This window comes from Macaca fascicularis, chromosome 4 (genome assembly GCF_037993035.2).
Source record: "Macaca fascicularis isolate 582-1 chromosome 4, T2T-MFA8v1.1".
NCBI lineage: Eukaryota > Metazoa > Chordata > Mammalia > Primates > Cercopithecidae > Macaca > Macaca fascicularis.
The window spans coordinates 157,280,239-157,307,153 of NC_088378.1; the positions used below are offsets into that span (position 1 = coordinate 157,280,239).

The 26,915-nt window shown below is 37.3% G+C and overlaps 1 protein-coding gene across 5 annotated transcripts in view; it reads left to right on the forward strand.

The window, feature by feature from the left end:
• Positions 1 to 26,915, forward strand: part of DTNBP1 (dystrobrevin binding protein 1) — a 150,457-nt gene that overhangs the window by 4,197 nt on the left and 119,345 nt on the right. For 3 of the 5 annotated variants that reach the window (XM_045389959.3, XM_005553983.5, XM_074038836.1), the window contains exons 2-4: positions 6,716 to 6,769; positions 7,489 to 7,539; positions 21,067 to 21,127. In XM_045389959.3, the coding sequence (XP_045245894.2) occupies positions 6,716 to 6,769; positions 7,489 to 7,539; positions 21,067 to 21,127 (166 nt within the window). The remainder of the gene's footprint in view (positions 1 to 6,715; positions 6,770 to 7,488; positions 7,540 to 21,066; positions 21,128 to 26,915) is intronic. The other 2 variants (XM_045389960.3, XM_005553984.5) reach the window with 1 other exon arrangement.

A 26,915-nucleotide genomic window follows, 5' to 3' on the forward strand; every position in this document is an offset into this window, starting at 1 on the left:
GCTTCACTCAAAGATCTTTTCCCCTCACCTAAAGTGAGTTGTAATTTGCTTTAACTGAGTCAGAATTCTTGGAGCTTTTTGGAGAGTTCACATAAAATATCCCTTTTTACAGAGATTGGCTTGAGCTCTCGGGGAGACTTTTGGACATACCGAAGTACATGCTTCGAAGCCACTCTGGTCTTTGACTTTTACCTTTTGAGCTGTTATGACCAAAGGCCTCAGGATTGAGGTATTTGACATGCAAACCCTTCAGGGAACTGAAAATCGGATTTACTGATGGGTTTACAGCTGGCTGTCACAGGCTGGTGTTTCCTGTTTGTGATGCACTGGGTTCCTGTGGTTAGGGATAAAAAACCTGCTACTGTTGCAACTAGACAGTGGGTGTTTCTCCCTCAAAGCCCTCACTGCCCCCGCCCCCCATCTCCGCCCCTGCCCCCCACCTCCACCCTTGCGAGGTGTCCTCATTCTCTCTTCTTCTGTCCTTGTAGTGTCTACCAAAACCTGCACAAAATGGGAGGAGCCAGTCATCTAAACCACCATGTGTTAAATGGTGAAGTGTTGCTTGAAATGTTGACTTTTCCAGGATTAACCATCTTCTTAATAAAATGAAAAGAATCTTAATATTCAACTTGATTTAATAGATTTAATAAAGATCTACTGAGTTCCTATTAAGTGCCAGTGCCAGACACTAGACTGGGCACTCAAAGTGTGCTTTTTCTTGGAAGCTAAAAAAAGATTTGAGAGCCCATATGCTCAGTTTTTCCTAGTCTTTCCTAAGCAGTGTCTATATATTGGGCCAGATCCTGCAGGTACAAAGGTGATTAAAACAGTCTCTGCCCACCAGATGCCCTAGACTGGTGCTGATGTAAAGCAAAGCAGAATGAACAGAATGTTAAATATACAAATAGTGTGGTATGTGAGTCTGAAGGAAGAGTCATTAGTTAGGATACATTTACAGAAGGCTTCAAAGAGGAGGGGGTTTCTAAAACTAGGCCTTGAAGAATTAGGAGAAATTGCAATAGATTTGGATAAGCGCATTTCAGAGATGGAAGCAGTCCTGGGAGATGAAGCTGGAAAGGAAGTTTAGTGCCTGACAATAGAGTATCTTAAATGCTTTGCTTAATTAATTTGTCAAATATTTATTGAGTGCTTACTGTGTAGCAGGCACTATTTCAGGTACTGGGGATATAGCAGAGAACAAACCAGATAGCAAGGAAGATCCTTACTCTCGTTCTAGTAGCAGAAGGTCTAGAATATCTAGAAGGCCGTAAGTTCTGTGGCTAAAAATCAGGCTGAGGAGAAGATGGCCTACCTGTAGTTCTGGAAAAATATTTCTGTATTTCTGGAAGAATAACGTGAGAGGCCTTGTGATAGGAAGATTGGGGATGGGGTAGAGGGAGATTAATGTGAGAAGCCGTGTGATGGGAAGATTGGGGATGGGGTAGAGGGAGATTATTTAGGAGGCTGTAATGAAGGTCCAGGTGAGAGGGTAAGCCAGTGCTGATAGAAGTTTAAAGGAGGGAATGGATGTGTTAGGCTCTGGTCGGATTAGACAGCAGTGGGAGATGAAAAAGGTGCAGAAATTGAGAATGTGAATTTGGAGGTATCTTAGATAAATGGTATCATATGCCAACATTAAAGAATTTAAGAATAGGTTTGAGAGAGAAGGAACAGTTAACGGTGAATTTGTGGTGAGCTAAGTGCTTGACAGCTGAGAAGCAGTTGGAAATTTCAGATGCGCTCAGGTGAGAGGTGAGAACTTGAAGCCATGTATTTGGAATTTAGGATAAAGGCATTAGGATGAAGATAGTTTAAATTCATCTTTCTTTCCTGAGTCTGAGCAGCTTTTGTGTGAATTTCTTAGGCTTTGGACCTTAGGTCATTTACAGCTTTAAGTGTGATTGAGGCTTTGTCTTTTCCCCGATCTTGCTTAAGAGAGAGAAAAAATTGATGAACACTGATGTGAAAATGTAATAGATTGGATGTGCCTTATGACAAAATATGCTAATTCATATATTTCTGTGGTGCTTTAAAGCAATCGTCCTTACCTTTCCTAATAGCCAATGATGTAGACAGTTGGAAATTGAGGTACAAATAAATGAAGCGTCGTGCAGGTTCCCCACCCTGTTGGGTCACCGGCAGATCTCATCAGCCGTTGTAGTACTCAATGCATCATTCTGTTTATGTACATCTTTTTCATTTCTTTTTTGCTCCGAGACAGGGTCTCACTCTGTCACCCAGGCTGGAGTGCTGTGGTATGCTCGTGGCTCACTGCAGCCTCAACCTCCTGGGTTCAAGCAATCCTCCCACCTCAGCCTTCCAAGTAGCTGGGACTACAGGCATACACCACCACGCCTGGCTAATTTGTGTATATTTGGTAGAGACAGGATTTTACCATGTTGCCCAGGCTTATCTACATCTTTTTACACTTTTTGTCTAAGCAGTTTTGTGAATCACCCCCCTTTTTCAGTAAGAAGCCTCCATTTTAGTATTTTCTACAAAGATCAAAGACATAAATATGCTGGTGTCAAATTAAGGTGAAGTTGTTGGAGAGATCTAAAAATAAAATTATTGAACATTATGACGAATTTGAGGTTTAGTGCTTTGAACTTGAAAGTTGTCAGTAGAAAATAATTGTCAGATGGCTCACTTAGTCTCTATATTAATATGCTCACACAGCAGTTATGTGTTCATGGGTGTATGGTACTTGGGAGAAGACCAAGAATAGGGCTGGGCAAGCCTTTTGTAGGCACATTGGGAACCTCTACTTTATTTCACCTTAGCCCAGTAATGTAGTACACTGGTTTCTCAACTTTCTTGATGGGGATCACCTTTATTATAACTTTCATTTGAAGTTAGCTCTATAGTTTCCAGAATGCCACCAACGTCACATTTGGAATGTTGTTGAATTATTTTGGCACATCTTTATGGTTGAATATAATACTACCATTTTACATTTGAGGAAACTGGAATATTCCCCCGGATCGATATTCCCTTCACAGCATGTCATGATATTGTAGGACATTAAACAGACTTTATGAGTGGGTTGTTTCCAGGACAGAATAAGTTCTCCGGAGAAACTGGAGTTAGCCCAAAATAAAAATAGTGGGCTAATTTCAGGTGAATTCTGCGTTTTGAGGATGTTATTTCAGAAAATACCTTTTTGGTTTTTTGTTACTTTCTTAAGTATATCTGATCTTTCATATTTTTCATCTCAATAGTTGGAAACAAGAAAGTTTAGCAGGCAAAAAGATGACTATTTTCAACTTTCCTATAGCTGCTTTTTTTTTTTTTACTTTTTTTTTTTTTAACTTTGTTTTACTTTCCTATAGCTACTTTGTTTTTTACTTTGTTTGTTTTTTAGCAGGGAAAAAGATGACTATTTCCAGCTTTCCTACGGCTACTTTGTTTTCTTCAACAGCTTCTTTTCTGCATTTTGGCACATTGGCAATTTATTTGGAGAAGATGTAGTGAGAAAAGATGAATACCTAAAAGATTGTTTTTGTTATTAAAAATGTTTTTTGGCTGGGTATGGTGGTTCATGCTTCTAATCCCAGCACTTGGGGAGGCTGAGGTGGGAGGATAGCTTGAGCCCAAGAGTTCAAGACCAGCCTGGGCAACATAGACCCCTGTCTCTACAAAGGATTTTTAAAAGCTAGCTGAGTGTGGTGGTGTGAGCCTGTAGTCCCAGCTATTCGAGAGGCTAAGGTGGGAGGATCGCTTGAGGCCAGGAGCTTGAGACTGCAGTGAGCTATGATTGCTCCATTGCACTCCAGTCTAGGTGACGCAGCAAGACCCTGTCTCAAAAAAAATTGTTTTTTACAAAGTTTCAAGCACACACAGACACATAGAATAACACAATGAACCACATATATCGGTAACTCAGATTCAATAATTTTCAGATATTCCCATGTTTGCCTTGTCTCTCGCTTTATTTGTAATGTAAATGTCAGACTTGCCTACTATACCTGTGATATGTCAGCTTGCATCACTAAAAGAAACACATTACATAAATGCAATGCCGATATCATAGCTAATAAAATTAACACGAATTCTTTGATATTATCAATTATGCAGTCCATAATCAGATGTTTTCTTCTTAGAAATGACTTTTTACAGTTGGTTTGTTCAAATCCAGATCAGATAAGTTTCACACATTAAATTTGGTTAAAGACCAATTTTTAAAACATGACTGTTAAAGAACCACATGGGAAAGCTTTTATTGAATCTTCCAACAATTTTACTTTCTGTTTCCTGTAACACTCCTTTTTCCCCTTTCATTTCAAACTAGTCTTTTCTTTTTGTGGGTGGTGGGGAGGAGATGGGGGGACAGAGAAGAGAATCCCAAACTTGGCATATTACAATTAAGAAATTAAAAGTTTGTTTTAGAAATAAATAGTTGAAATACCAACTTAGAGATTTGCTAGATCATATAATTAGAGTAGTCCAAAGAGGATCTTAGGAATTCCCTTTCACCCTCAACTGTAGAGAATTGTCCTGAATCACTAAAAATAATGCGAGAATCATTTTGAGTATGATGTACTGCTGTATATAACTAGGATAATTTTGCCTGAGATGTTCTAAGTATTTTGATCAAATTTTATAGTGCAAATAGTAGAGCATGGCCATAAAAATTGTTTTCCTTAGCTTTTGCTTAATCTTGATTTAAACCAGATTTACTGGTTTCCAAGATAAGCTTAGAAATTTATGTTAGACTTTTACATAATATCCTAGACTTATCTAGAGAGATATGCAAATTACTTTTGTATTAAAGAGATTGTTTAATCTTTTGAATGTTGCAGAGGAATTGATCTTGTCAATATTTTATTTTTTGAAAAAGATCATAGAGTAATATGAAACTCTTTGTATGACATTGGCATTCTAGTTTTTGGTTTAAAAAAATGCACTTTATCAGAAGTCTGCATATGGTGCTTAATCAGACATTATAGACAGAAAAGATGGAATCCTGTTTCAGAACCAGCATGCTTAGTTGTGCAGGTTGTACACTGTTATTGAGTTGAGTTATTCGTGCAAGAGTCAACTTGTATATTAGGACAGTTTCTGGCTGATGGTAGTAAAGTGTCTGGAGGAAGGAACACCTATAGGGGCTAGCAGTAGTACTATGGCCTATATTTTCAGTTTCTATTTACAAATGAATATTTGTTGAAGTGATTGAGAAGAATGTGTACATGATATCTCATTACATATTACCACATACTATAGCTCTCACTTATTGGCAACCTCAGTTATCTGTTACAGAGCCCACAGCCAAAATAAAGTAAAACTGGACCAGTGAAGTGAAAATAAATTGTATAGTTTATGAACATCATATTTTACATTTAAAAGAGCCTGTTAATTCTATATATGCAGCTCTAGCCCATTTATCTGTTTTCCAGTGCAATAATTTAAAAGCAGCAAGTAGAGGGGAGGAGACTGCTAGAGTTAAATAGCTAGCAGAAGCAGTGAGTGAGAGCTGACAGCCAGGTGGCCAATGGTAGAGAAAGAAAATTTAGGAAAGGTAAACATAAGAGCCCAAACAGACACAAAGCTACCATAGATTGGTTTCAGCTTAATAGACGAAGATGCATTTCTAGCTCAGAAGTATCAGGGGAGAGTACTGTTTTGCTGCAAAATGTAGTCAATGATGTTCTTAATATTGATCCTGAGTTATCCCAAAATGTTAAACGAGATATGCCAAATCCTCTTTAATGAAAGAAGTTTGTGATATATTTTAAAAAGCTTTTTCTCCACTAAAATTTCAAATACTGTGGGCGCTTAAAGAGATTTGAATGCCTGGGTAGCATCTACTTAATGAAGTGTGCTGCTTAGATATCTTTGTTACCTATCGATTTCTCCTATGTGGAACATTACTGTTTCTAAAGATGCCAGATAAATTATGTTTCTGTGGTCTGATCACATTTAGGAATCTTTGTTTCTAAAAAAGGGACTTGAGGTAAGTAAGAATATGAAAATAAGGCCTGGCGTGGTAGTGCACACCTGTAATCCCAGCTCTTTGCGGGGGCTGAGGTGGGAAGATCACTTGAGGACAGGAGTTAAGAGAACAGACTGGGCACCATAGTGAGACCAAAATAAAAGTGAAACAAATAGCTGGGCATGGTGGCACATACCTGTAGTCCTTGTTACCCAGGAGGCTGAGGTGGGAGGATTACTTGAGCCCAAAAGTTTGAGGTTATAGTAAGCTATAATCGCACTGCTATACTCTAGCCTGGGCAACAGAGTGAGACCATCTCTTAAAAAATATATATATATATATGCTACAGATTTTCCATTTGTGGTATCTAACATATAGTAAACACTCAAATATTTGTTGTCTTTTGAGGTACTTAATTCTTGCTTAAAAAAAAAAAAAGTAGCTTATCTGACCTAAAATTTTAACGTGTGAAAATTTGTGGTTGAAAAATCTCTGGGCTGGGTGAGGTGGCTCATGCCTGTAATCCCAGCATTTTGAGAGGCTGAGGCAGGAGGATCATTTGAGGCAAGAGGTTTGAGACCAGCTTGGGCAACATAGCAAGACTCTATCTCCACTAAATAAAAAAAGAAATTACCCAGACGTGGTGGCAGGTGACTATAGTCCCAGCTACTCAGGAGGATGAGGTGGGAGGAGTGAGACCTTGTCTCTAATAATAATAATAATCATCATCATCATCATCATCTCTTGACTTGTAAAAATATTACATTTTATATTGAATTATAGGCTGAAGACTTTAAGTGACAAGTCAAGAGAAGCAAAAGTGAAAAGCAAACCCAGGTAAGCTTGTGCTAAGATTTTAAGTTACTGTGACTTAAATTTCATACGTTTGGTTGTGTTCGTAATTGTGTAATTATATTAATGAACCTTAGATTTGTTGAGTGCATCTGACTACAAAATAATTTATTGGTTCTTTCTAAATTTTGTAACGGAAAATTTTCCAGTAAAATTGTGAAATGGTTGAAAAAATGATAAAGTATAATTGTTTTACTCTGACAATCAGTGATTATTATTTGATGAAAATTAGTCATTTTTAATTTGTGTAAGAGCAAAATTAAAAGTCCTGAATTATTGTAAAGCAAATTAATAATGAAATACTACTTGGCAAATGAGCCTCTTTAGCTGTGTTACCTGTTTTATATGAAAACACCAGGATTGTGCTGTTTGTCCATTTTTTAAATAAAGTAAAGCGTGTGACCAGATTTCATTTTCAGCCTAGAGATGAACTTTGATCTTATGTATTTGTTCTTATCCAACATTATATTAAATCATTTATTGTATTGTATGCTGAAGACAATCTCTGGGGCAAAATGATGGTTGATAGTGTGTTACAGTACATTAACTCTGAAATAAAACACATTTCTCTAAAAGTTTAATAATTGTCATTAGTGATTTTAAAATATATTACAATTGACAATGTCAAAATTCTTGTATGTACCTTTTTTTTTTTTCAGTTGGCTAAATCAAGAACAGTTTTAATAAGTGTTTCTTTTGGGCAGGACTGTTCCATTTTTGCCAAAGTACTCTGCTGGATTAGAATTACTTAGCAGGTAAGTGTTTTCATTTGTAGAGGAAGGTTATACTTCTGACTGTTTTACTGACCAAAAGTATCTTTTACTTTTATAGGTTAAAAACCTTAAAATAGCTAAATTTTACCTTAATGCAGTGATTGGAAATTATTTGTGTATTATTTTCCTTGAAAGCTTTCACTTTTCACTCATTAGTACAAAGTCCATTCAAACTTTGAGCAGACAGATCAGTATGGTATTTACAAGTCAATACTTTACTATGTTTGTTGATAATATGTATCGCTTCTTTGTTACAAGAAAAATGATTCTGGATTTGAGGCCCTGATAATTTTGTTTTTTCACTTTGATTCTTAATGTCATTTCTTTTTCCAGTCCATTCTTTCATTGACGTGGAGGTTAATATTAAAATATGTGGTCTTTTTAGATATAACATCAAAAGCACAAAGAAGATAAAAATTAGACACAATGGACTTGGTCAAAATTAAGTACTTTTGTGCATCAACGCCATCAAGATAGTGAAGTGACAAAACATAGAATGTGAGAAAATATTTGCAGATCATATATATGAGGAACGACCTGTATCCAGAATATATAAAGAACTTTGGTAACTTAACAATAAAAAGACAAATAACCCCATGAAGAAATAGACAAAAATTTGAATAGACATTTCTCAAAAGAAGATATGCAAATGACCAATAAGCACATGGAAAGATGCTCAACGTTGTTAGTCTTCAGGGAAATGCAAATCAAAACTACAATGAGGTCACAGTTGCTCATGCCTGTAATCCCAGCGCTTTGGGAAGTTGAGGCAGGCAGATCACTTGAGGTCAGGAGTTTGAGACCAGCCTGGCCAACATAGTGAAACCCTGTCTCTTACTAAAGATACAAAAATTAGCTGGGCCTGGTGGTGCGTGCCTGTAATCCTAGCTACTCAGGGGGCTGAGGCAGGAGAATCTCTTCTGAGGCAGGAGAATCACTGGAGTGCCATGGCGTCATCTCGGCAGAGGTTGCGGTGAGCTGAGATCGTGCCATTATTCTCCAGCCTGGGCAACAAGAGCGAAACTCCATCTCAATAACTAAATAACTAAATAAATAAATAAATACAGTATATGGTTAAAGTATGTCGTTATACATAGTTCTGTGCTTACTAATGTGCCATTTGACGGATGTGTGTGGTAAAGATGTGTGTGGGAGAGGGTGTACTGCTTTTCCTTATCTGTATTTGTTATGACACAATCTCTAATACCTACATTTTCCTTTCTCCTTTCTGGTTCTTCATTGGGTTTCTTTTTATGGTTGCTAAATCTAGAGATTTTCCTTCTCTGAAGTGAAAAGTACTTAATATGATATTTTCTTCCTTTGTTTTGTTGCGTGAAGAACAGAAATGAACATGAAAGGCAGTGTAGTACAAATTAATCAGTAACATATTGTTTACTATTTACATTTTATCTTTATTTTCTCTCTAGAAACTTAGTTGAAATAGCTTCATTTTACTGAGAAATTTATGTTAGAGCTATCGATTTTTTGTGTGGTATTTTTTTGGGGATGGCGTTGCATTTTGGGAGTCAATGTGGGAAATTTACATCTATAGGAGGGTTTCAATAATGGGTCCGTACATTGCACTGAAACAGTCTTTTCCCGTTGGAACAAAAATTGAATGTGGGAAAGACCATTTTAAATAGCAAATATTTAAATCCTATTAATTTTAAAAATGCAGTATACATAACATAAAATTTGTCTTAACCATTCTTAAATTGAGTAGTGCTGAGTACATTCACATGGTTGTGCATCCAATCCCAAAAACTCTTTCCGTCTTGCAAAATGGAAACTCTGTACCTATTAACCGACAACTCTCATTTCTACTCCCTCCTCTCCATCCCAGGCAACCATCATTCTATTTTCTTTCTCTGTGAATTTGACTATTCTAGGAACATCATATAAAGTACTTTTGTGTGTGACCAGCTTATTTCATTTACCATAATATTTTCAAAGTTTATGTTGTAGCATGTGTCAAAATTTTCTTTCTTTGAAAAGCTGAATGTTCTGTTGTAAGTAGGTACCATATTTTGTTTATTCATCTGTTGATGGACACTTGAGTTGCTTCCACTTTTTGGCTGTTCTAAATAATGCTGCTAGGAACATGAGTGACAAGTATCTTTTTGGCACCTTGCTTTCAGTTCCTTTGGGTATATACCCAGCTGTAGAATTATTGGATCATATGGTAATTCTGTGTTTTATTCTTTCTGGAAACACCATACTGTTTTCCATAGTGACTGTATCATTTTACTTTCCCATCAGTATTGTATAAAGGTTCTAATTTCTTCCTATCCTCACCAATGCTCGCTATTTTCTTGTTTTTTATTATAGCTACTCTAATGAGTGTGAGGATTTTCCCCTGTGTTTTCTTCTAAGAGTTTTTCTTGTCAAGATTGTTTTGGCTGTTGAAGGTCATTTGAGATTTCATATGAATTTTAAGATGTATTTTCTGTTGTTTGCAAAGAACGTCATTGGGATTTCGATTGGGATTAAATTGAATCTGTGGTCATTTTGCTTATTACAGATAACAGTGTTAAGTATTCCAATCCATTAACATGGAGTGCTTTTTCTATTTAGTGATGTATTCTTTAATTTCTTTCAATATTGTTTTGTAGTTTTCATTGTGTGAGTCTTTCATCATCTTTGTTAATTCCCAAGTATTTTTTTTTGTTGCTATCACATATGAAATTGTTTTCTTAATTGCTTTTTTGAATTATTTATTGGTAGTACATAGAAACAACTGACTTGTGTGTTGATTTAGTATCGTACTTTGCTGAGTTCCTTTATCCTGATAGTTTTTTGTGTGGAACTTTCAGGGTTTTCTGCATATAAGATCGCATCATTTATGAATAGAGATCATTTTACTTCATTCATTCCAATTTGAATGCCTTTTATTTCTTTTCCTTGCCTAATTGCTCTGGCTAGACCGTCCAGTACTGTGTTGAGTCGAAGTGGAAAGAGCAGGCATCCTTGTCTTGTTCCTTCTCTTGATCCTGATCTTACAGGAAAAGCTTTCAGTCCTTCAACATTGAGTATAATGTCAACTATGAATTTTTATTATGTTGATATTGTTCCCTTCTACTTCTAGTTTTAATGTTTTTATCATGAAAGGATGTTGAATTTTTTAAAATAATTTTTCTGCTTGAATTAGGATGACCATGTGTTTTTTTCCTTTCGTTCTACCAATCTGGTATATTATTACATTGACAGATTTTCATATTTTGAGCCATTCTTGCATTCCAGGAATAAATTCCACTTGGAAATTGTGTATAATGTTTTTAACATGCTGCAGAATTTAGTTTGCCAGTATTTTGTTGAGGATTTTTGCGTTAGTATTCTTAAGGAGTATTGGTCTGTAGTTTCCTTTTCTTGTATACCTTTGGCTTTGGTATCAGAGTAATGCTGGCTTATAGAATGAGTTAGGATTTATTCCTTCCTCTTCATTTTCTTTTTTAAAAGAATTTCAGAATGGTTGATGTTGGTTCTTTTTTAAATGTTTGGTAGAATTCACCAGTGAAGCAATCAAGTCCAGGTTTTTTCATCTTAAGGTTTTTTATTACTAATTAAATTTCCCATTTCTTCAGGATTCAGTCTTGGTATGTTTTGTGCTTGTGGGAATTTGTCCACTTCAGCTAGGTTATCCAGTTTGTTAGCATACATTGTTCATAGCACTCTCTTATAATCCTTTTTATTTCTGTAAGATTCGTAGTAATAGTCCCACTTCATTATAGTTTTAGTAACTTGAATCTTTTTTTTTCTTAGTCAATCTAGGTAAGCATTTGTTAATTTTGATAATTTAAATTGTTTTATCTTCAATCATGTTGATTCTTTCTTCTCCTCAAATGTGCTTTGGAACTCCTCCAGTGAATTATTCATTTCAGTTATTAGACTTTTAATCTCCAGAATTTCTTATTGGTTCCTTTCTGTTTTATATCTACCACTGGTAGATATAAATGGTAACGGTATTGATGTTATCATTTTGTTCCTGTATCATTTTTCACCTCTGACTGGCATGAGATTGTGTGTATCTCATTGTGGTTTTAATTTGCATTGCTCTGATTATTAGTGATGTTGAGCATTTTTTTCATCTTTGTTGGCTGCTCGTATGTCTTCATTTGAGAAGAGTCTATTCATATCCTTTGCTCACTTTTTAATGGGGTTTTTTCTTGTTCATTTGTTTTAAGTTCCTTATAGATTCTGGATATTAATCTTTTGTTGGATGCATAGTTTGCAAATACTTTCTCTCATTCTGTAGGTTGTCTGTTTATTGTGTTGTTTCTTTTGCTGTGCAGAAGCTATTTAGTTTAAGTCCCATTTGTCAATTTTTGTCGCAGTTGTTTTTGAGGTCTTAGTCATAAATTCTTTGCTGAGGCCAATGCCCAGAAGGGTTTTTTTCTGGGTTTTCTTCTAGAGTTTTTATACTTTGAGGTCTTGCACGTAAGTCTTTAATCTTGAGCTAATTTTGTAAATGGTAAGAGGTAGGGGTCCAGTTTAGTTTATCCATAAATGGCTAGCCAGTTTTCCTTGCGCCATTTATTGACTAGGATGTCCTTTCCCCATTGTTTATTTTTGTTGACGTTGTTGAAGATCAGTTAGTTGTAGCTGTGTGACTTTATTTCTGGGTTCTCTGTCCTGTTCCATTGATCTGCGTGTCTATTTTTATACTAGTACTATGATGTTTTGGTTTCTATAGCCTTGTAGTATGGTTTGAAGTCAGGTAATGTGATGCTTCTAAGTTTGCTCTTTTTGCTTTGGTTTGCTTTGGCTATTCAGGCTCTTTTTTTGGTTCCATATGAATTTTAGATTTTTTATTTCTGATTTTGTGGAAAATGACATTGGTAATTTGATGGGAATTGCATTGAATCTGTAGATTGCTTTGGGTAATGTGGTCATTTTAATGATATCGATTCTTCTAATCCATGAGCATGGAATGTTTTTCCATTTGTATCATCTATGATTTCTTTCATCAGTGTCTTACAGTTCTCTTTGTAGAGATCTTTCACTTCCTTGGTTATATATACTAGGTATTGTATATGTATATGTGTGTGTGTGTGTGTGTGTGTGTGTATATATCTGTTGTAAATGAGATTGAGTTCTTGATCTGGTTCTCAGATTGAATGTTGTTGGTGTGTAAAAATGCTGTGATTTTATTTTTATTTATTTTTTAATTTTTATTTTTTAGTTTCTCAAATGAGTTGATGCTATGGATTTTTGTACATTGCTTTTGTATGCTGAAAAGTTACTGAAGTTATTTATCAGGTCTGTGAGTCTTTTGGAGGATTCTTTAGGGTTTTCTCGATATGTAGTCATGTTGTCAGCAAACAGATAATTAATTTGTCTTCGTCTTTTCCTATTTAGATACCTTATATTTCTTTCTCATGCTTGATTGCTCCAGCTAGGACTTCCAGTATTATGTTGAATAGGAGTGGTGGGAGTGGACATCCTTGTCTTGTTCCAGTTCTTAGGGGGAATGCTTTCAACTATTGCCTGTTCAGTATTATGTTGGCTGTGGGTTTGTCATATATGGTTCTTATTATTTTCAGGTATGTTCCTTCGATGCCTTGTTTGTTGAGGATTTTCATTATGAAGGGATTTTGAATTTTATCAAATGCCTTTTCTGTGTCTATTGAGATCATGTTATTTTTGCTTTTAACTCTGTTTATGTGGTAAATCACATTTATTGATTTGTGTTTGTCGAACTATCCTTGCATCCCAGGGATAAAACCCACTTGATCATGGTGAACTGTCTCTTGGATGTGCTGTTGGATTTGGTTTGATAGCATTTTGTTGAGGATTTCTGTGTCTGTGTTTATCAGGGATGTTGACCTGTAGTTTTCCTTCCTCATTGCTAGGTTTTAGAATCAGAATAATACTAGTTGCATAGAATGAGGTGAAGGAGAAATCCCCACTCTTCTGTTTTTTTGGAATAGTTTCACTAAGATCGGTACCAGTTCTTTGCATATCTGGTGGAATTTAGCTGTAAATCCATCTGATCTAGGGCTTTTTTTGGTTGGTAGATTTTTTTTTTATTATTACTGATTGAATTTTGTAACTTGTTATTGGTCTGTTCAGAATTTCAATTTCTTTCTGGTTCATTCTGGAAGGTGATGTGTTTCTGGAATTAATCTGTTTCCTCTAGGTCTTCTAATTTGTGCACATAGAGATGTTATTGGTAGTCTCTCATCTTTTGTCTTTCTGTGGTGTCAGTTATGTCATTTTTGTCATTTCTGATAGTGCTTATTTGAATCTCTTTCCTTTTTTTCTTGGTTAATCTAGCCAGCAGTCTGTCAATCTTGTTTATCTTTTCAAATAATCAACTTTTTGTGTTGTTGATACTTTGTATGGTTTTTTGGTCTCTATTTCATTTAGTTCTGCTCTGATCATAATTATTTCTTCTGCTAGCTTTGGGTTTAATTCTTGTCTTTCTAGTTCTTTTAAGTGTGGTGTTAGGTTGTTAATTTGAGATCTTTGTGTGTTTTGGTGTAGGCATTGAGCACTGTAAATTTTCTTCTTAATACTGCTTTTGCTGTATCTCAGAGGTTTTGGTATGTTGTGTGTTTATTTTCATTTGATTCAATTAATTTTTTTGATCTCTGCCTTAATTTCATTGTTTACCCAGAAGTCATTCAGGAGCCGGTTGTTTAGTTTCCATGTATTTGTGTGGTTCTTAGGGTTCCTCTTGGTATTTATTTTGATTTTATTCCACTGTGGTCTGATAAGATGCTTGATATGATTTTGAGTGTTTTGAATTTATTGGGACCTGCTTATGGTTGAGCATGTGGTCAATTTTACAGACTGTTCAATGCACAGATGAGAAGAATGTATATATTATAGTTGGGTGGAGTATTCTGTAGATGTCCATTAGGTCCATTAGGTTGACAGTCTAATTTATGTCCAAATCTTTGTTAGTTTTGTGCCGTGATCTGTCTAGTGCTGCTGGTAGGGTGTTGAAGTCCCCCACTGTTGTTGTATGGCTATCTCTTTTTTTAGGTTCTAGTAGTAGTTTATAAATCTGGATCCTGCGATGTTGGGTACATATGTATTTAGGATACGATATCTTCATATTGAATCGAGCTCTTTATCATTATGTTGTACCCTTCTTTTTTTTTTTTTTACTGTTCTTGGTTTAAAGTTGTTTTTATCTGATACAAGAGTAGCAACCTCTGCTCTTTTTTGTTTTCCATTTCCATTTTCCATCCCTTTATTCTGAGCCTATGGGTGTCATTACATGTGAGATAAGTGTCTTGAAGGTAGCAGAGGTTGGATCTTGTTTTTTTAATCCAACTTGCCACTATGTATCTTTTAAGTGGGGGATTTAGGCTGTTTCCTTTCAAGGTTAATATTGATATGTGAAGTTTTGTTCCTTTAATAGTGTTGTTAGCTAGTTGCTTTGTAATCTTGATTGTGTGATTGCTTTGTAGGGTCTGAGCTTTGTACTTATGTGTGCTTTTATGGTAGCAGATATCATTCTTTCATTTCCATGTTTAGAACTCCGTTGAGCATTTCCTGTAGGTCCAGTCTGATGGTGATAAATTCCCTTTGTGTTTGCTTGTCTGGGAAAGATTTCATTTCTTCTATATTTATGAAGCTTAGATGAACAGGATATAAAATTCTTGGCTGGCAATTTTTTTTTTTAAGGAGGCTAAAAATAGGCCCCCAGTCTCTTCTGAGTGTAAAGCTTCAGCTGAGAAGTCCACTGTTAGCCTGATGGGTTTTCCTCTATAGGTAATATGGCCCTTTTGTCTAGCTTTCTTTATGATTTTTGCTTTCATGTTGACCTTAGTCTGATGACTATATGTCTTGGGGATGTCATCTTATGTGATATCTCACAGGAGTCTCTGAATTTCTTAATTCTAGATCTCAACTTCTCTATCAAGATTGGGGAAATTTTCCTGGATTATTCCCTCAAATATGTTTTCCAAGTTACTTACTTTTTCTTCTCTCTCAGGAATGCTAGTAAGTGAAAGGTTTGTTTGCTTTACATGATCCCATATTTCTTGAAGGCTTTGTTCATTTTTTAGAAATTCCATTTTCTTTATTTTTGTCTGACTTGGTTAATTTGAATGACTGGTTACAAGCTCTGTAATTCTTTCTTCTGCTTTGTCTAGCCTATTAACTATATTTTAAAATTCCTTTAGTAAATTTTAGAATTCGAGCAGTTCTATTTGTTTCTCTCTTAATATAGCTATCTTGTCTATCATATGCTGAGTCAGTTTTCTGGTTTCTTTGTATTGGATTTCAACTTTTTTCTTGAATCTTGTTGAGTTTAGTTGCAATACATATTTTTAATTCTTTATCTGCCATCCTATACATTTCAGTCTGGTTAGGATCCATTGCTAGAGAGCTAATGTGATCCTTTGAGGTGCCAGAACACTCTGGCTTTTTGTACTGCCAGAGTTCTTACACTGATTCCTTCTCATTTGAGGAAGCTGTCTCTTTTTATTTTGACTTTGCCATCATTTGGATGTGACTTTTTTTTTCTTTCCTTAAGGGTATGACTGTGGTATATGTTGTGTATTATCATTTGCCTTTGTTTCCGGGTGCTTCCAGAGAGCCAAAATGCTATATGGGTTCCTTGGTTATGGATAGCTTCTATGCAGTGGCTTTCTCAGATGATGCTTATTGTAGTGATGAATTGGCTCTAAGAGCTGACACCTAACACCTTATCTCCTGTGGAACTGAGGGTGTGGAGATCCCAGGGGGCTCATCTTGTGGACTAGCACTAAGCCCTTTTTGTAGCAGATTTTTATTTGGTGGCGCAGTGCGGGTTGCAGTCCAGTAGATGGCACTTAAGAGTAAGAGCTGGCGTTGGGTGGAAGCACCTGCCCTGAGCGGGCAGGGGATGGTGGCGGGAAGAGGTCCAGTGGGGTGTGCTGACGTCTTGGGGGAGAAGGTGAGTGGGTACACCCACTCCTCATTCTGTGCTGGCAAGAACGTGATCCACTTCCTATCATGCCCCCATCACAAGGCTCCCAACCTTCATTTCATAAAGAGTTTTTCCTTTGGTTCCTGTCTGTGGGTTGCGGGTTCACTCCTCTGAGGGCTGCCACCAAAATGGGCTCAGGGAGAGTCTCTTCCTCCAGATGGGAGCAGGCAGCTCTGTAACTTGTCTTCCCTTGTCGGGATGTTACTGCTCTGTGTAGGGAAGGGGAGTTGGGCCCCACTCTTCCTGAAAGCTTGAGCTGTGCAGGGCTCACTTTCAGTAGAAGTAGAGCCGCCACGAGAAGCATGAAATAATGTTGTGTGTCCAAGTGCATGTACTGGCCCCTGGCAGGGAGAACACTGCTACATCAGCAACAGTGTAGGGGGATGCAGGAGATGACCCCTTCCCCACATCCATTCCTGGGTGATGATACTGCCTCTTGCAGTAGTTGGCACTGTGCCTGCATTTCCTTTGTCCCGTGGGGTGCTTTTGGTGGGCTGCACTCTCTTCCACTTAGGGATGGCCCATGCAGGGGGTTAGATCTCCAGAGATCTCACAGTTACCTGGGGAACTGCTGGTTCCCTGTGCTTGCCAAAGTTAGAGTGGTTTGTGGGGTGTGTTTACAGGGAATCTGGTGGTGTGGTGACTCAAGGGCAGAGAATCCCTGGGCAGGGCAGCATCCCACCGCCAGTGCGCGACGAGTATGGTATCTGGCACCTGAGGGGAGTGTGGACACGCCTGTACACACGAGTTGGCCGCCAGATTCTCCAGCCCCAGGAGGTTTTCACATCGCCACCAGTAGTGTTGCTCTGGGTCACAAGGGCAGAGGAGCACTCTCCAACAGTTTGTTGGTCAGGAGATGGTTGGAGGAGTGAGGGGAGCAGAGAACTACTCCCACCTACCCTTTCCACAGGGCTCAAAGGTCCTTGAGGGTCGATCTCTGCCAGACTCTTGCTGCTTTCCTTTTCTGCACCCCAGCTTCTTCCCATGGGCACTCTGACAGGTCCTGCCTCCCTTCCCTCAGTTTTCTGTCTAGAATTTGTCCACTCACCAGTAACTTTTATCCATTTTTTGAGAAAAACTGGCTTTTGATGTCCCTAGTAAGCCATCTTGGGACAAACAACAACAACAACAACAACAACAAAAAAAAAAAAACCACAAAACAAAAAACAATTTAGTCTGTTATTGAATGTCCTAGTCTTTAAGTATCTGGCTCTCCAAAAGGGAAAAGAGAACAAAGAAAGGGGACAAAACCAGACGTTGGCCTTTTAAATCCTCTGAAAATTGCTAGCCAGAGCAGGAGGGGTTTTCAACAGTAGCTGCCTCTGTGTCTGCATCTCCCTGATTAGAAGCAGCAATTGTGATCAGAGCACAGACTCCCTGATGTTTGGAGCACAGGGTCCTTATTGGCCCACCTTGACTTTCATAAGCCATGTATAAGCTACTTCAGGAACAAGTGCATGGCTGCCTGTCCAGGGATTGGGGTGGTGGATGAGTAGCTGCCATTGTGCTAAAACCTGAAGTCGACTGAAATGAACCTCAATTTACTCTCTAGACCTTCCCCTGGAAGTTGCAAGCCTTTAATAGATTCTAGAGTCCCAAAATAGTTACATCAGACAGATTCTGCCAATGTGATTGTGGTCTAGGTAGGGTGGTAGATTCTAGATGCTTCTAACTCTGACATCTTCTATTTCCTAAATCATAATGTTTCAAAGAGTGTAGTACAACACAGTCGACAGTTACTTTCCTATGTTCCTATGGCTCTAATGCTATATAATTAGCCCTTTCCTTTGTCTACCAAGTAAGGTAATTATTTACATGTGTGTTCATCTTCCTAACTGTATTGTGAACTCTTCCACTAGTCTTCCCATAGTATACATAGAATATATTCAATAACGATTTGAATGTGAGATTTACACATTATGAATGTGGCTTCTTCATTTCGTCATCATTGACTTGTGATTTTTAAAGATGTTTGAGTTTGAACACAGAAAAATTGAAGTTTACATCCAGTGTCTTTATCTCAGTAAAATGGAGTAAGTTCATATGTCTGTTGAAAGTGATTGGATGGGGTAAGTTTCAAGGCGGCATGAGATGTGTAATACCCGCTGTGTGTACTTCAGGGAACAATCTAATAGCAATAAATTTTCTTTTTTTACATGCTGATTGGCAGCGAAGGCCCATGGGAGGTTGGATAGCATGCATTGTAATGGATTTAATGCATTTATTCAAACTGCTTCATGGCATAAAAGTAGAGCAGAGAACTTGAGTGGTTGGGGTAGTCTAGGTTTAGAGAATGCTGAAAACGGTAGGAAAGTCATGAATGAACTAGTTGCTGAACTAGGAAAGTAGAAATGAGGGAGGGTGTTGTGTAATGGCAAGATGGATGTGAAAAGCATACATAATAATGGGGAGAAAAGGAAATAGTGAGATATTATGAAAAGAATGATCTGGAGTCTAAATTTGGCAAGTAAGGATTAATTTTCTCTTTCCCACTGAGTTAAGAAAATGATAGAAAATTTTACCACGAAGTCCTAAATTTTCATTTTATAATTAGTCTGTTTCTTTACTCAACAGACATTTAATGTGTCTCTTCTGTGTTAGGTTCTGTGCTAAGTACCAGGACAACAAAGATGCAAAAGTAAAATTTATCTCAGCAGTTCTGGTGCCTAACAGTGCTTGGCATTCAGTAAATACTTGTTTATTTTAATTGATACTTACATAATCTTATACATCCAAGAAAATCTAGCTTTCTGTTATTCAACATGAGAGCAGGACTGTATTATTTTTGTGACCTTCCACCTTAATTTTCATCACATGTAGACTCTAGTATCACCTGGATTATTCGGATTGATTTTCCTACTTAAATTCAATAGAAAAATTGTGAATCTGACTATGAGGGGAGGCAATATGAACTCATTAAATACGTATTCCTGTTTGGAGAAATATTGGCTGGATAGCTAGAATTTTAGATTGGGAATTCAGGTTTTACATCAGCAATCAAATGAATTGTAGTTTAGAAGTTTTATTTTTTAACTTCTCATTTTGAAATAATTTCAGGTTTACAAAAAAATTGCAAAAATAGAACAAGCAATTTCAGCTTTCCCAATGTTAACATTTCATATAACCACAGTACAATGATCAAACCAGAAAATTAACATTAGTAAGTACTTTAATCCATAGGCCTTATTCAAATTCCATCAATTATCCCAGCAGTGTCCTTTTTTCTGGACTAGGATCCAATCCAGGATCACACATCATATTTAGTCAAAATGTCTCCGTTGTCTTCTTTAACGTGGAACAATTCTTTAGTCTTTGTCTTTCATGACCTCAATACTTTCGAAGAGTACTTGCCAAGGCTGGGCATAGTGTCGCTCATGTCTGTAATTTCATCACTTTGGGAGACTGAGGTGGGTGGATCACTTGAGTCCAAGAGGTTGAGTCTGCAGTGAGCTCAACCACTCCAGCCTGGGTGATCACACCACTCCAGCCTGGGTGACAGAGTGAGACCCTGTCTCAAAAAAAAAAAAAAAAAGTACTGGCCAATTATGTTTCAAAATGTCTATAAATTTGGATTTTTCTATTTCCTTGTAATTAACTGTAAGTTAGTACTGTTTTGGCAAGAATACCAGAGGAGTAATATTATATCCTTCCCAGTGCATCACATCAGGAGTCACATAATGTTGATGTGTCTCATTACTGTTGACGTTGATTTTGATCACTTTATTAAGGATGTGTCTGCCAGGTTTCTCCTCAGTTAACACTGTTTTCTCACTTTTAGTTAATGATTATCCTATGGGGAGATACTTTGAGACTGTGTAAATATCCTATTTCTTTTTGTGCTTTTACCCACTAATTTTATCATCCATTAAAATTCTTTTTAAAACAATTATTACTATTGTGTTTACCAATTAGAGTTTTTTTTTTTTCTCAAAATTTCTTTTAAAATTACTAATTGGGGCTGGGCGCGGTGGCTCACACTTGTAATCCCAGCACTTTGGGAGGCCGAGGCAGGCCGATCACTTGAGGTCAGGAGTTCGAGAGCAGCCTGGCCAATGTGGTGAAATCCTGTCTCTACTAAAAATACAAGAATTAGCCAGGCGTGATGGCATACACCTGTAATCCCAGCTACTCGGGAGGCTGAGACAGGAGAATTGCTTGAACTCGGGAGGTGGAGGTTGCAGTGAGCCGAGATCACACCACTGCACTCCAACCTGGGTGACAGAGTAAAACTCCGTCTCAAAAAAAACAAAAAAAATTACTAATTGTGTTTCTATTATAAGGAAAAGGCTTTCTCTTCTTTCTCATTATTTATTCAATTATTTACATCACCATGGATTCAGGGATATTTGTTTTATTCTTTGAGTTATAATCCATTACTACCATTATGTATTTTGTTGCTCAAATTGTCACAGATTTGGCCACTGGAAGCTCCATCAAGTTGACGTATGTGTCCTTGCAACATGTCCCCATTATTTTTTGAGTGTTTCCTTTCTAGCACCGTAGGATATTCCACATTCATCTTTAGATAGTATTTCCTTTTAATGTGTGGTTTGCATTTCAAATTATTTTTTTGCTTTTTTTTTTAGGTATGAGGATACATGGGCTGCACTTCACAGAAGAGCCAAAGAATGTGCAAGTGCTGGAGAGGTAAAGAATTGGCTAATCTTATACTCGTGACAAACTTTCCTTTTTCAGTGCTAAATGGCATTTTTTAAAAATTGAATTTATAATTGTTTGTGTCAAAATGTTTTGCAGGATATCTGAAATTGAATCTAGTTGTTGATTATGAAACTCCCTGAATAAAGCACCTTTTTATCATTTCTCTGTCAAGTAATTTAGTTTAGTTGAACTAGAGGGTTTACAACTTTTATTCTAAGGACAGGTAAATACACGTTTTATGTAGATATAATGCTCTGAATTTTAGTCTGATGAATTTGCAATATATGTAAATTATAAGACATCTTTTTCTACCCTTTATAAGACATCTCTTTCCACACTATTTAAGAATTCCTTATTATTTGGTCAAAAAAACTTAACTTTGCTCAGTCTATCCAAAATTATTAATTTGCCTAACAAATAAATACAAAAATTTCAGGGGTCATCCTCAGTTCACTTAGAAGAACAAAGTATTTTTAAGCGCTAGTGTCTTGTAATTTAAATGACTTGGTAAACGTACTTAGCCAAGATCAAATACTCTCCTCGGTGGTGTTGATGTCAATCAAACTTCATTTTTTTCTGAAATGATTTCTGTAATTCTGACTTTAAATAAATTTAGACTGATTATCTTTACCATTTACCTAAATTAGTGAAGCTGTAATAATTATATACAACACAGGAATATATATGATGAAATGTAGACACTAGCATTTCTCTTAGAACTTACTGAGAAGAAGAAAATGTAGGTTTCTGATAGTAAGGCAGAATAGACACTTTGAAAAGCCCTACAGCTATAAAACACTTAAATGTTGGATATGTTTTTTAAAAGTTCTTTAATATACATTAAGCTCACAAAAATTAAGGGAAACATAAAGGGCCAACAACACAACAAAACAGAACAGGGAACTTAAATCAGAGTCATTAAAACAACAAAACAAAACATGGCAGTTGGGATCAAAATACTAAAACAAAAGCTTTGGAGATTTGTGGGAGTAGGAGACTTTGTCTGTGGGGATCTGAATCTGAGACTTTTGATAAAGCTCTTCGGACTTTGAGGTGGCTACATCCCCTCGGTGAAAGCTTAAGCTGGGGGAAGAAATGTACCTATTGGCTAAAGAAGTCAACAAGGAAACTTGTCTGTCTTCCTAACAAGTTGGCATAGCCTCCTTTCTTGATTTGTTACCATTGTATTGGCTTCATAGGAGTATGGGGTTCTAAGTTATATTTCCTGCATGATCAAGGAACCTCTAAGTTAAGAAATAAAAAAGTTGGCCGGGCACAGTGGCTCACACCTGTAATCCCAGCACTTTGGGAGGCCGAGGCGGGTGGATCACCTGAGGTCGGGAGTTCGAGACCAGCCTGGCCAACATGGTGAAACCCCATCTCTAATAAAAATACAAAACTTAGCCGGGCATGGTGGCGCATGCCTGTAATCCCAACTACTCAGGAGGTTGAGGCAGAAGAATCGCTTCAACCTGAGAGGCGGAGGTTACTGTGAGCTGAGGTTGCGCCACTGCACTCCAGCCTGGGCGACAGAGTGAAACTCTGTCTTAAAAAAAAAAAAATTTGACACCCAACAAAAACAAATGCAAATTCTCCATGGATGAAACGGTCTAAACGTAGGTCCCTCAGATTTCCACAGATTAAATCAGGCTCCCTGTCCTCAAAATATTAGCAAGCACACAAGTAAAACACCAAAAGTTTGAGTCACCAGAACCAAAGAGCGAGATTTAGACCCACAAAGGACTGTAGGTACTGCACTATTGAACATTGACTGTTAGGTAGTTATATATAAAATCTTTCAAGAGATAGAAAATGGACTTAAATATGAGTAAAGAAGAAGGCACTATCAAATATTTTAAAGTCATTGAAATTACAAACCCAAAAGATGTGCTCAACGGCAATTTGAGGCAGCCGAAGAAAGAAAGAGTGAAGTAGAAGAGAGAGTCAAAGAGTACACAGCAAGGATCTCAGAAAGAAAATGGAAAATATGAAAGAGGAATTGATAGGCAGAGAACACCTATAAAAATGTCTTTAGGTTGAACCAGGTGAGATTGCTAATATTTGATGAATTTTGATCTGTAAAATTGCAGTTTTGTATGAGTTAGCCCAACATATCCAGTAAACCTAGACAGTTCTAGAAAGAGCATGAGGGAAAGACAATGTAGGAAAAGAAAAATGTCTGAGAATTTTCCATAAATGAGATGTGCAAATCCTCAGATCCAGAAAATACAACAAACAACAATATAATAATCCATTCCTAGACACCTCATGCTGAAGCTACAGAACCCAGTTGGGCACAGTGGCTCACACCTGTAATCCCAGCACTTTGGTAGGCCAAGGTGGGTGGATCACCTGAGGTCAGGAGTTTAAGACCAGCCTGGCCAACATGGTGAAACCCTGTCTCTCCTAAAAATACAAAAATTAGCTGAGCATGGTGGCATGTGCCTGTAGTCCCACCTACTCAGGAGGCTGAGGTAGGAGAATATCTTGAGCTGGGGAGGTGGAGGTTACAGTGAGCCAAGATCATGCCCCTGCACTCCAGCCTGGGCAACAGCAAGATTCTGTCTAAAACGACAACAACAACAAAAACTACAGAATCCTAAAGGAGAGGAGAAGATCTTAAAATAACTAGAGAGAAGACAGATCACTTATAAATGAATGAGTTCCACAGCACACTTTTCAAACTGTTGTCAAGAATTAGAGTAAAAACAAGACATACTCAGATAAAAACAGATTTTTCTGTCAGTAATCGTCTAATAAAAGAACTACTAAAGAACGTAATTCAGGAAAAAAGGAAACTAATTTTAGAAGATAGGTCTGAGATGTAGGAAGAAATAGTGAGCAGAGAAAATGGTAAACATAGATAAATCTAAACAAACAGTGGGGACATATATATCAGTTGTCTAATTTGTGGGGTTAAAATGATAGAATAATAATGCTAGATAACAAAGCATATAAGATGGAAGGCAGATTATCAGCGTTCAAGCATTCTAAGACTTTTGTATTATTTGGGGGAAATATATCAATATTGATTAACCTCACTTTTAAAAGTTAAATATGGAGGGCAGAATTTCAAGGGTAACCGCACACACAAAAAATAGAAAGTGGTTGGGTGCGGTGGCTCACGCCTCTAATCCCAGCACTTTGGGAGGCCAAGGCAGGTGGATCGCTTGAGGTCAGGAGTTTGAGACCAGCCTGACCAACATGGTGAAACTCTGTCTCTACTGAAAATATAAAAAATTAGCCTGGCGTGATGGTGGTCACCTGTAATCCCAGCTACTTGGGAGGCTGAGACAGGAGAATCACTTGAACCCGGGAGGCGGAGATTGTAATGAGCTGAGATTGTGCCACTGCACTCTAGCCTGGGTAGCAGAGTGAGACTCCATCTCAAAAAAAGAAAAGAAAAAGAAAATGTTTCTTCTAAACCAGTAGAAAAAAAACTAGAACAATGAGAAAGAATTCAGTCAATGCAAAAGATGACAAGAAACTAGGGGAAAACGCATAACAAGCAGAATAAACAGAATACGATAGTAAATGTGAATATATCTACGATCTCAGTATTTTTAAATGATTAATCTAGACTGCTAGAGGGCATATTTTGAAAGATGAGGAAAAGTCTATTAATAGTTTATAAGGTACTTACAAGGGAACACCTAGAACATTAAGACACAGAAAGATTGAATATATGGGCATACCTCAGAAATATTGTCAATTTGGTTCCAGACCACTGCAGTAAAGTGAATATTGCAAGAAAGCAAGTCTGACAATTTTTTTTGGTTTCTTAGTGCATATAAAAATTATGTCTATACTATACCATTGTCTATTAAGTATGTCTTAAAAAGCAATGTAATACCTTAATTAAAAAATACTTTATTGCTTAAAAAATGCTCACAATCACCTGAGCCTTCAGCGAATCATAACCTTTTTGCTGGTTGAGAGGTTTTTTGTTTTATGCTTATAGTTGCATATTGCACCCTGCAGATCAGGGTGGTGGTTTCTGAAGGTTGGGGTGGCTGTGGCAATTTCTTGAATAAGACAGCAATGAAGTTTGCTGCATCTATTGACTCTTCCTTTCACAAAAGATTTCTCTGTAGCATACAAGGCTGTTTGATAGCATTTTACCCATAGTAGAACTTCTTTCAGAATTGGAGTCGGTCAGCATCTCATCCATTCGTATTTGATCATGAGATTGCGGCAATTCAGTCACATCTTCAAGCTCCACTTCTAGTTCGAGTTCTCTTGCTATTTTTACTGCATTTAGAGTTACTTCTGAAGCCTTGAACCCCTCAAAGCCATTCATGAGGATTGGAATCAATTTCTTCCAAATTCCTGTTAATGTTAGTATTTTGACTTCCTCCCATGAATCATGAAGGTTTCGTAATGGCACCTAGAATAGTGAATTCTTTCCAGGAGGTTTTCAATTTACTTTGCTCAGATCAGTTGAGGGAACGTCTATCTATGGCAGCTGTAGCCTTATAAAATGTATTTCTTAAACAATAATACTTAAAAGTTGATATGACTCCTTAATTCACAGGCTACAGAATGGATGTTGTGTTAGCAGGCATGAAAACAACGTTGATCTTGTATATCTCCATGAGAGCTCTTGGATGACCAGGTGCATTGTCAATGAGTGGTATTATTTGGAAAGGAATATTTTTGTCTGAGCAGTAGGTCCCAACAGTAAGCATAAAGTATTAACATTCACTAAACCATGCTGTCATCGGATGTGCTGTCATCCAGCCTTTGTTGTTACATTTATACAGCACAGGCAGAGTAGATTTAGCGTAATTCTCAAGGGCCCCAGAATTTTCAGAATGGTAAATGAAGTGTTGGCTTCAGCTTAAAGTCCCCAGCTGCATTAGTCCCTGTCAAGATAGTCAGCATGTCCTTTGAAACTTTGAGGCCAGGAATTAACTTCTCCTCTCTAACTATGAAAGTCCTAGATACCATCTTCTTCCAACAGAAGACTGTTTTGTATACTTGAAAATTTGTTGTTCAAGGTAGCCACTTTCATCAATGATCTTAGCTAGATCTGGATAACTTGCTAACACTTCTACATCAGCTCTTGCTCCTTCACCTTGCACTTTTATATTATGAAGACGATGTCTTTCCTTAAATTTGATAAACCAACCTCTGCTGTCATCAGACTTTTGCTGCAGCTTCCTCACCTCTCTGAATCCATTTATAGAATTGAGAGTTAGGGCCTTGTTATAAATTTGGGCTTTGGCTTAAGGGAATATTCTGGCTGGTTTGATCTATCCAGACCAGTCAAACTTCCTCTGTATCAGCAATCAGGCTGTTTTGCTTCTCTTCTTCTCTTCTCTTCTTTTCTCTTCTCTCTCTCTCTCTCTTTTTTTTTTTTTTTTTTTTAAAGTCTTGCTTTGTCACCCAGGCTGCTGTGCAGTGGTGCCATCATGGCTCACTTGCAGCCTCCAACTCCTGGGCTCAAGCAGATCCTCCTATCCCAGCCTCCCTAGTAGCTGGGACTACAGATGTGAGCCACCATGCCCAGGTAGTTTTTTAACTTTTTGTAGAGATGGAGCTATGTTGCCCAGGCTGGCCTTGAGCTTCTGAGCTCAAGTGATCCTCCTACCTTGGCCTCCCAAAGTGAGATTACAGGGTTGAGCCATTATGTCCAGCCTGTTTTTGCTTTCTTATCATTCATGTGTTCACTGGAGTGGCATTTTTAATTTTCTTCAATAACTGTTTCTTTGCAATCACAGTTTGGGTGTTTAGTGCATGATGCTCTTGGCCTGTCTTTGCTTTTGACATTCCT